This window comes from Haliotis rufescens, unplaced genomic scaffold, assembly GCF_023055435.1.
Source record: "Haliotis rufescens isolate VD_foot unplaced genomic scaffold, xgHalRufe1.0.p SCAF_10, whole genome shotgun sequence".
Taxonomy (NCBI): Eukaryota; Metazoa; Mollusca; class Gastropoda; order Lepetellida; family Haliotidae; genus Haliotis; species Haliotis rufescens.
The window spans coordinates 8,981,260-8,993,044 of NW_025963780.1; the positions used below are offsets into that span (position 1 = coordinate 8,981,260).

General features: G+C 44.7%; 1 protein-coding gene across 1 annotated transcript in view; it reads left to right on the plus strand.

Annotated features, from left to right (window-relative positions):
* LOC124125393 (adenylate cyclase type 1-like) overlaps positions 1–11,043 on the plus strand; it is a 119,516-nt gene extending 108,473 nt beyond the window's left edge. The window contains exons 17-21 of the mRNA XM_048386747.1: positions 448–594; positions 1,276–1,374; positions 2,276–2,393; positions 5,097–5,221; positions 5,682–11,043. Coding sequence (XP_048242704.1) covers positions 448–594; positions 1,276–1,374; positions 2,276–2,393; positions 5,097–5,221; positions 5,682–8,162 — 2,970 coding nt within the window. The 3' untranslated portion in view covers positions 8,163–11,043. The remainder of the gene's footprint in view (positions 1–447; positions 595–1,275; positions 1,375–2,275; positions 2,394–5,096; positions 5,222–5,681) is intronic.
* The last annotated feature ends 742 nt before the right edge of the window (positions 11,044–11,785 follow it).

Sequence of the window (11,785 nt, forward strand, 5' to 3'; positions counted from 1 at the left end):
CGAGAGAAATATATTTCTTGGAGGGAGATTAATCCCTTACACTCCGACACGAAGAAAACAGGCTCCACGTTGATTACTCAGCGGGAGAAGCAAAAAGCCGCACGCTTTTTCCGAGTCAATAAAAGTCAATCAGCTCAATCGAACAGCTGTTTTCTGTCAAGTTTGAAATTGTATTAGTTTCAAAATGACATATTAAAACATGTTGCTAAGATAAGTTCGTTGTATGACTTGGGGTACATGTGGTTTTATGCGCCACCGGCTTGTGGTATAAAACCTAACGCTGGACGCATGAAACCACATGTACCCCGAGTGATACGGCTACAACGTATAATGTTATGTGTTGTTTCCCGAGATCACCCCGAGCTCAATATGGTGAGGCGACTCAAATGTAGATGTCGGCATTGTGCATGTATCTGTGGTAGTAGCTGTAATCTTGTGTTTCACCAGGAGCTGTACAGCCAGCAGTATACTAAGGTGGGCGTCGTTTTCGCCTCTATCCCAAACTTCTCCGACTTCTACATCGAGCTCGATGCCAATAATCAGGGTGTGGAGTGTCTCCGGGTGCTGAACGAGATCATCGCTGACTTCGACGAGGTGAGGCTAGCAAACACCTCTCCAGATGAGGGTTTCATTTTGTTTGATTAGAAATAAAATATGCAAAATTGTTATAAAAAAAAGCTGTGTTATTGTGTCTATTGAAGAGTATCCTTGCTTATCCTTGTGAAGTTTTGAAAACATTCAGAGGGAATATGTTGGTTTAATCATCAGTCATAACGTCAGTTGCACTCTAAAGCTTTAGGATGAACCTCTTGTCGAAAATTTAGGTACATAGAACTATAATGTTTGTGACTGTATGCGGGGTGGGGGGTGGGGGTGGGGGTGTGGGTGTGTGTGGGTGTGTGTGTGGGTGGGGGGGGGGGGGGGGGGGGGGGGGGGGGGGGGGGTATCGATGACTTTGTTTTCTTGTTACTATTTGTAACCAAGCCGACCGTATCACCGACGGCGACACTCCTGCTATCAACCACTGGTTTGTGTGGATTCATTCACTGGCGGTGGGGGGTTCTCTGCGTTGGTGCATTCACTCGTCATGTATAGCAGCCGGGTCTGAGGCTTGGAATGTGTTAGCCCCTGCTATGGTGTTGCTTCAATGTCGCCGGATTGATTTAGTGCTCTCTCATCTAGTAGTCAGTTATCCTATAATGCAATTTTCAAATAGTCTTTTGGATAATTTAGCGGTTCATATCACCTTTCATTCCCCTCATTTTATATTCTTAGCTACTGAATGAGCCCCGGTTTCGAGCTATAGACAAGATCAAGACCATCGGCAGCACGTACATGACAGCCATTGGTTTAATGCCGGAACATCTGATCCAGGTGAGGGAGCTACTTCACTCAACTGCTCTGCCACTAGGACGATCTTATGTCGCTCAGGAATGTCTCGTTTCCATTTATATGTCATAGAAATCGAAGGAATACTCTCAATTACCAACACATGAAGAACTGGGACAAGCTGATGTGTAAATGTTAAAGCTCCCTGAGAAAGACGATGTGTTACGTCGCCTCATTAAAGTTGCCTTTGTACTCTGTGTATTTTGTAGTTCAAGAAAACGAGCAATTTGGTTGCAGTATAATGAGCTGGTATTGTAATGAGGTGTCCTGTCAGCTAGTATCACGTTCCTGCCAAGCTATAGCGCACAACCACCCACTCACCCTATCAAAGTCATGTCTACATGCACAAGCTGCAATAATTCAAATACCTCTCCTAAGACATATCCTCACTGTAGATTTACATCTAAGACATATCCTCACTGTAGAGTTACATCTAAGACAGGGGCGGTCGGGTAGCCTAGTGGTTAAAGCGTTCGCTCGTCACGCCAAAGACCCGGGTTCGATTCCCGACATGGGTGCAATGTGTGAAGCCCATTTCTGGTGTCCACCGCCGTGGTATTGCTGGAATATTGCTAAAAGCGGCGTAAAAACCATACTCACTCACTCACTACATCCTCACTGTTTTGTGGCCAAGACCTGTCAAGGTTTCACTGTGAACAATGTCCATTTATATGCAATATGACCCAGATCCAAGTACATATAAAATTAGTGTTTGAATGGCAACACCAAGATAAATACAACATCAGTTTAGACAGGAGGAAGGTTGGTGTGGGACTGGAGGGTATTTCAACACTGGACGTGTGTTGTTTTATTCATGTATGATATCGTACCGGTAATTAACAAATTTGAATATGGTCGTTGTTTGAAGTTTATGTGATTGTTGAAGGACAACGACGTCTCCGTGACGCATCACATGACGGTCCTGGCTGAATTTGTGTTTGCGATGAAGGAGAAGCTCAGAAACATCAACGAGAACTCCTACAACAATTTTGTTCTAAAAGTCGGTAAGTAGTACACTGTTCGGGCCACACACTGGACACTCAATGTTGCCATGTCAGACGGGTGGAGTATAGGTTCCAACACGACCATGACTGTAAGTCACCAGTAGCCACTGTTACTACTGTAGGTGGAAGAGCATTCCTTCAGAAGTCAGTCCTCGGTCTGTCAGTACCGCTGTTTCACCAAAGTGTATGAACGTTGAAGTCCTGCGTCACTTAAGACTTTTGTCCTACATTAAACTTTCACACTTTATAAATCTGAATTATCGGTAAAAACAGTGTTAGACCTAATTCACTTTCCCCGAAATATATCGAAATAATAGTCGATGTGTGCATGTGTTGAGAGCGTGGTTCCTCTTGAGACGTCAATGTGATAGGACGCAGCATACGCGTAGTTTGGACCTGCATACACTAAGGGAGAGAGTATAGAACCCGCAACCACCCACCCCACCACCATACACCCACACCCACACACACCCACACACACATACTGTAAGGGAAAGAGTATAGATCCCCCCAACCATCCACCCACACCCACAACCATACACACACACACATACTGTAAGGGAGAGAGTATAGATCCCCCCAACCATCCACCCACACCCACCCACACACACATACTGTAAGGGAGCGAGTATAGAATCCGCCACCATCCACACACGCACACACACACACACATACTGTAAGGAAGAGAGTATATATAGATCCCCCTACCACCCACCCAACCACCACCCACACACACACACACCATAAGGGAGTGAGTATAGATCCCCCACCACACACACACACACACACATACTGTAAGGGAAAGAGTATAGATCCCCCCCCCCCCCCCCCCCGCCATCTCACACACATACTGTAAGGGAGAGAGTATAGATCCCCCCAAACCCCCCCCCCCCCCCCCCCCCACACACACACACACATACTGTAAGGAAGAGAGTATAGAACCACCAACCAACCACCCACACACATACTGTAAGGGAGAGGGTATAGAACCACCACCACCAAAACCACCACCACCCAGACACACAGAAGCTGTAAGGGAGAGAGTATAGAACCACCCAACCACCACACACACACACATACTGTAAGGGAGAGAGTATAGATCCCCCCAACCCCCCCCCCCCCCCCCCCCCCCACACACACACACACACACATACTGTAAGGGAGAGAGTATAGAACCACCAACCAACCACCCACACACATACTGTAAGGGAGAGGGTATAGAACCACCACCACCAAAACCACCACCACCCAGACACACAGAAGCTGTAAGGGAGAGAGTATAGAACCACCCAACCACCACACACACACACATACTGTAAGGGAGAGAGAATAGATCCCCCCACCACCCACCCACCCACACACATACTGTAAGGGAGAGATTATAGAACCACCCACCACCCACCACCCACCCCACCCCCACCCACACACACATAATGTAAGGGAGAGAGTATAGAACCCACAACCACACACACACACACACATACTGTAAGGGAGAGAGTATAGATCCCCCAAACACCCACCCCACCCCCACCAACCCACATACACACATACTGTAAGGGAGAGAGTATAGATCCCCCCCGCCCCACCCACCCACCCACCCTCCCACACACACACACATACTGAAAGGGAGAGAGTATAGAACCCCCACCACCCACCCCACCACCACCCACACACCCACACCCACATACAGTAAGGGAGAGAGTATAGAACCCACCACCACCCACCCACACACACACACACACACATACTGGAAGGGAGAGAGTATAGATCCCCCACCACCCACCCAACCACCACACACACACACATACTGTAAGGGAGAGAGTATAGAACCACCCACCATCCACCACCCACCCCACCCCCACCAACCCACACACACACATACTGTAAGGGAGAGAGTATAGATCCCCCCACCACCCACCCACACACATACTGTAAGGGAGAGATTATAGAACCACCCACAACCCACCACCCACCCCACCCACACCCACACACACACATACTGTAAGGGAGAGAGTATAGATCCCCCCACCCCCACCCACACACACACATACTGTAAGGGAGAGAGTATATAACTACCCACCACCCACCAACCCACACACACATACTGTAAGGGAGAGAGTATAGATCCCCCAAACACCCACCCAACCACCACACACACACACATACTGTAAGGGAGAGAGTATAGAACCCCCCACCACCCACACACACACACATACTGTAAAGGAAAGAGTATAGAACCCCCCACCACCCACCCACACACATATTGTAAGGGAGAGAGTATAGATTCCCCCACCACCCACGCACACACACACACACACACACACATACTGTAAGGGAGAGAGTATAGAACTGTGTGGCATCGCCCTTATGTGACATCGTTGCTCATAGTATAGACAATTGGTTTACCTGGACAATGGGCCGCAGAGATACATTTGTACTACTGTCATGGCTTAAAACACCATTTAGTCACGTGCCCCCAACAACATGGCCGAATGAGCAGGGTTCTACCCAATGAGATTACAGCTACCAAGCCTATATTACGAGGGACCTTGAAATGATTCAGACATGGTCCCAGACAACCATAATTATATAATTGGTATGGATCTATGACGTCATGCTATTCGCTTTAGACGGGCGAGAATTGGTAAGTGGGGTTATTGGTGCAGGTGTGGTTTACCTTCTATTGACTTGGTAATGTTCCAGGGATGAGCATCGGGCCAGTGGTCGCAGGCGTGATCGGGGCCAGGAAGCCGCAGTACGACATCTGGGGGAACACCGTCAATGTAGCTAGTCGTATGGAAAGTACTGGCAGGCCAGATTACATACAGGCAAGTAGTACCATTTGTGCGTTGATCTCATAGTGATTAGATAGTGCAATAACATACAATGTGTCTAATAAAATGTTGGTGAATAGGGAGGACATTTCAGAGACGGAATTTAATTATGTTTGGAACTTCTAAAACTTCTAACGTTTGAAGTATCTAAGAATTAATGTATGTGCATTTAACGTTTTGAAAGCTGTGTGTGGACTGATGCTTCTGGTCACAAGTGGTACACGTGCTTCAGTAACTTTACGTTAACGTTATTAGAGCACATGTACTACTTGTCATGACATGTACATATGAACAGACATGTATGTATGATAAATGTATTGAATTCGTTTGTCTAAAGTCGCAAAATTATGATGTATGTTGTGTTTGAATAATTATAGTAATTATTGTATGTTGATAATCTGTAAGTTATATAATAATTGACATATCTATGACCGCATTCATTTCATTGCTGCAGGTGACGGAGGAGGTGTACTCGCGACTGAAGGAGGTGTACGAGTTCAAATGTCGCGGCAAGATCAGCATCAAGGGAAAAGGGGAAATGATCACATACTTCCTCGTTTGCCGGAAGTCGGGGGGTTTCTTCCCAGACTACCCGTCCCCTCTTTCACCCGACAGCCCTCGGTTACCCAGACCTCCGTCACGTGAATCACGCGAGAGTATGTCTATGAGATACGGAAGTGGAAATAATATCCGGGACTCCGTAAAACAGGGTTCGTTGACCTCTCAAGGGCGAGGTGGCAACGGCTATGGTGCTATTAGTTTAGAGCGGCAGCCAAGCTTAGATTCGCAGAGAGGTAATATGCCCACTCCTCCTGGGAGTTTAAGTAAGAATTCCAGAAGGAAGAACAGTAATGACAGTCCCAGGAACCCACTGCGAAAGTTGAGCAATTCCTCCGTGACAAACTGTTTGTCTGGTGACGTGAACAATCAGGGAAGAGTGGAGTCCCCAGAGCTGCCAGCCATACATTACATGAACATCAAGATGCAGGGCAAGACAGACAGGTCAAGATGCAATGTTATACAAAATGCAATGTTTGATAGTCTCAAAGAATCGAATAATGAAAATACAATATACAGAAACGTGCCTTCTCATTGTACAAGTCCCACCGACTCCTCCGCAGCCACTAGTCCAGCTAGTGTTCGCAGTCAGAGTCAGATGACGCAGACTTTCCAGGGACAGAATTCCTCCCAGCCGATAAGAAGAACCACCCATGACATGACGAGTAAGCCTCCCAGTGGGAACACCACGGCTCTTTATGCTCGGCCCACGCCTTTAGTCTTTGCAGGGGTAGCTCCATTTATGAAGCAGCCTTTGAAGATGCCTAGTCCTGACGATTCTATTCCCGAGGATCCTAATATCAGAAATAGTAAAGCATTCTTACTTGAAAAGGATATGCCAGAGAAAGAGATTATACCAATGAGCAATATTATCAAAGAACTTGGTCAAGTCGTCTCCCCTTCACATCCAAACAGACCTTTCCTGAAGAGCGTTGCTCGTCCTCCGTTTTCTGCTACTCCCATACGACAGGACGAAGAGAAGTTTGTGACAGCAGTTTATAGAGAGCCCATTGATAGGTCACACTGTTCTACGCCGTCTCAGAAAAGCAATGCCTCTTCAGATAGGAATTCTACCAACGGTGAAAAGAAGTCTCCTCCCAAACCAGCGCCCAAACCAGAGATCCGACGATCATCCTCTGGGTCAAGGGAGAGTAACTCTTCCGGCTCAACCCTTACGCCAACGTCTGCTCTTGTGGTAAGTGTTGATGGTAAGACTATGTCCATCCTCCCTCCAAGCCCAGAAAGCCCATCTCTTGCGTTGAGGAGAGTGCCGTCGGGGGGAGACAAGCAAAAGATGAATGGTGTTTTGTCTGAAGAAAACCTAGCGAGACAATCACCCAGACTGCCAAAGGGACGATCTGCAGTTTTTAAAAGGCCACTGACAAATGTATCTGACGATGACAAAGACTCTGTTAGTTCTCGACCCATGAGCGACAATTCATCTATTGTGTTGTTACAACCGATAGAATTAAAACCTTCTCGACCTTCTTATATTCGTCAGATTACCTTGCCAGAAGGGAAATATTATGACTTAGATATGAAGTATTTTGATATTCCCTATCGCAGTCTGGATAGGCAGATTTCAAGGTCCAGTGATACCATCAACAGTATACCAAGATGTCCTCCTACACCAAAGTTTCCAGTCCCTTCAGCATCTTCATCTCTCACTCAACTGCTGCAGGAGCTCACTGGAGAACCACACTGTCAATGTGACGGATTGCCCTCCCTCAGACCCCGATTGAGTAGCCCCAGGGCGGGGCGTTCTCCCAGAGAGGTCAGTAAATCCAGTCGAATTCCCAGACCAAAAGCTGCAAACCAAAACGGTCCGACCAAACCAGATAGTGATGATCCTAAACAAAACGATTCTTCAAAAACTATTCCAGCTCAGCATAACCGTCTGTCCATTAACCCTTTCCAAGTGAAACGTCGTCAAGCCCACACCATGCCACCACGGCACTGTCGAAGTCTGGACTATATCCCCAGCGATCGGGAGGATTACGCTTCAGCTATGTCATCCAATGCTTCATCAACGTGTGGAAGTCCTAAAATCAAGCATTCATATTTGATCCCACTGATATTCGGGAAACAGCCCACAACCTTGGACAACATCAGCGTATCCTCTCTCGCCAGCAGCAGTGAAATGTCAAAGAGTGACCCTGCTGTGAACTTTGACTCGGGGTCAGCGGCGTATGAATCTGAGTATGATAATTATAGGCCGGGAATGGCTAGTGACGAGGACTACTTTGCTCCTGACGCTGTAAGCGATGTAGATATTGATATGTTTGATGACATCAACATTGACAATGTTACTGTGAGCGATTCCTACAGCCTTGAAATGCCCCTTCGCCGCCTACAAAAGAAAGTAACTGATGTATGATAACAGACACGCTAACCTACCCCTCTGTCGCTATCTCTTGTGTTATCTAATATTCTATGACCTTGTAGGGAAGAATGTGTCAAATGATCATCAAGCGATGACGATGTCTCTGTAATGTTTGGTGCTGCCAGATAGATACATGAAACGTCAATAAAGATTGATGACAAAGAACACCAATGAGATTAACTTTTGTGGTGCTGCTTATGCCTATTATTTTACCTTATGATGTTGAACCAGTTTTTTCGAAATGCTGCTGATGATGTTTCCAACGTTGATGATCAACGATATTGCTGCTATGTCTCTGATTGTTTTGGAATTACCATTTGGTCCTTTTGGAGAACGAGAGTCAACACAAAACTACAGATCACATCTGACAGACACCTTGCCACTGAAGGACTTCAAACTTGAATGAGCATTTGTCGATTACTGTTATTTCCACGTTAGATCGGGCTCCAGTCATGTGACTCTGATATCATAGAAAGATCAGACATAACAAGCCAGTATTGTTAAGGTTTCAGATGGTTCAGGATTTGAAGTGATCTGGAGGTTGCAGGTATATAATGTATTTCAGTGGGGAAATTCCTGCCGGTCGGAAGTGACGTTGAGATGATGGCCTGCCCATTGTGACGACACCAGACGGTCATTCAGGATAATGACAAGTTCAACCTGAAGTCAACCGGATATTCGTGTGTTGTGTCTATCAACTGACTGATATTGTCGGAGCACCTGTGATTGTGTACATGATTCTCATGTTTGGAAAGGCCATTTAATATTTGATTGGTAAGCGATTAATAAAGTCATTTTGGAACGTCATGTACTTGTGACCAGCGAGGAGTTTATGTGTCTAAACATAGTACTTGGTCAATCCTGGAATGTCTCCTATAAATGTTATCCGCTGGTTATATATGATATAAGCTATTATAATAGCCTCTGTGGATGATTGACCTGTTTGGTACTACTTTGTCACGTTCTAGTTCTTGTATAACTTACTCAACCACAGTACTCAGTGGTTATTGTCATTTTGTATTAAGTACTACGATTTGGGGTACAAAATGAAAACAATTATTTCCGAGTTCTACCAGGAACAAACTCGGATGAAAGGGACCCGTGTTGTAATCATAGAGTGTATGTAAGCCATACGAACGGCGTATTTGGAAGAGAAATATGTTTAAGATATCACATCATTGTGTAATCGCATGTTACAGCATTAATACTTCAAAACCACCTGTGTGTCAGCATTATACCAGGGCTCTTGAGCTCCGCCAAACTGGTAAACATCAGCGATCCCCGCTCCTTCCGCTTTCAGCTGACACGCCGGTATAAAACTGAATTGTGTCCCTTGGACGTTCAAGAGTCCGATGGTCGAGTATGGATCCCATATTTGCCCTATTTTGTATCCTTGCATGGCTTGTCAGCGTAAATACTCGTTCTCCTGAGCTTAACCAAAAAGGTAAACGTGTAAGACCTTATGGTAGTATGCCCACCCACACGTATCCCACGCCAAGGCATGCCAATATCCATCTGTTTCACTTTGATCCCAACCATTTCCTTGACACTTGATGTTTTGAATCCACAGACTTAGGAGAGATGTGTTGCTACTGCATGTATGTACACAACCTTTACGCTGTCTTTGCTTAAGGACTTATGTTGTTTGAGATCTATTTCCAACATTGTGCGACCGAGACACCTTCTTGGGTAACTTATGGACAGTTAAAGGTGAGACTTCTTGTGTAGCAGGGGTTTGTTTAGACCTAAAAGGACGTGATGATAAGGCTGAGTGGGAATCACTTCCATGTTCATGTGCATAATATACTGGTCTTATGACGTGATGTTCGTGATGTCGTGAACACTTAATGTCTACATGCGTATTTATACTTATTTATGTGTATGTTACTATTAAACCATGATCCATGAAAGGTCAAGATTGCGAATATGCTTGTAAATACCATTTGTTGTCTGACCAGATGCTCTTATATTTATTTCATGATTTCGTGAACTTAACTATATATGTGTTTGAGAACAATCATTCGTGATCTAAATTTGTCGGCTCTTTCTTGGAGAACAAGGATTTGTAGAACTTTCGGATGATTTTGTCTGATTGCGATACCTGACGATTTTCTTTTTGTTGAACATCGAGGGATAACTATGTATTGTTTATTATTTAGTCACTGACAATGTTCACACGTGTCAAAATATATCAGACCATGTTGAGATGTTTTGAATTGTCAGATGTTAAAACCTAAAACAAACAGGTGCATATATATGTGGCCGTATTGGGCGGACTATATTGTTGACCATGTCGGTATGTAGACTATGTGAATGTAGCCCTGACCCGAATAGAGTGTATGCTTTGTAATAGATACCAGGAGTACTACAGAACTTCCTGTACACATACAGCTGACCTTCATAGACACATTTAGGAAATACACAAAAACTGCATTTAAATATCTGTACTGACAAATGTGTATTGAACGTAAAGCAGTGAACGTTTTTCGTCTTCAGAATTATTTCATTGAATGTAGGATCGCCGTGTGTATTTTCGGAGTTAGAGAATCTTCGGATATGTCCGGCTTTTCCCTCATGCTGGGGAAAGTCGAGTATGTGCGAGGCAAACTGACTGAAAGCATGCGTTCTCTTTTCGGGACAGGACGATATCGTGAATGTAAATACAGTTGTTGAAGCCCAGCACGTTATGACTCGCGGATCTATATATGCAAGTTTGGATTGGATCCCGTGTTTGAGAAACAATCATCCTTTGATTAATCATACCGCAATCGTTAGCAGTTGGTTGCTTCCCTGATGTCGGATGTTATCGGTATTTGACGGAGATTACCGAAGGTATTTCATGCATTTTTGTACGAAATAAAATCACATTTGTCAAGCCATTTGAGCTGTTTTATTTTCGTGGATTATTTATTGACCATATTTAGACAATGTTTGTGCGTAAGACAACTACAATCTTATCACATGAAAACCATCCGATCCTATACATGTACAATTGCGTGCTACGATTCTCATGAAATCAATCTCTGGATTGTCTTGTCCTCGATTATTTACAGACCGTTGTATATTGCTGGAATATTACCGAGTGCGGCGTTAAGCAACAAACATACACACAAACACGTGGAAAATGACAATAACTGAAGAGATCTGAAGATGAAGGGTTCGATTCACTGCATGGTCACGATCAGTGAAGCCTATTCTTCGTCTTGCACATGGTATGTTTGTTTAGCATTGGTGTTATGGTTGCTGGTATATATGAGAGTGTGGATTACACGTACGTTGTCTATTCCTTTTTATTAACGAATGGTTATACATTGAAACGTTATGATTATTGTATAGTGCTACAGACATGTAACTAACGGAATCAACACAATAAATGCGCGAATCATGTTTTTAGCTGAAGCTGTACCGCTAATATTGGTAAATACACTGAGTGTAGGTCAGCATGATCAACGATAGTAACACTGTCACATTCTCAAGTTGCGCAGTTTAAACGCATGAACAGTTTAACCACTTGTGTTACAACAAACATTGGGTGCTAGGGCCTTATCTGCCCAAACACAAGTTCGACGGGGGTCAACGGGAATTATTCTTATTTTAATGTATAGATAGGCCTTCGA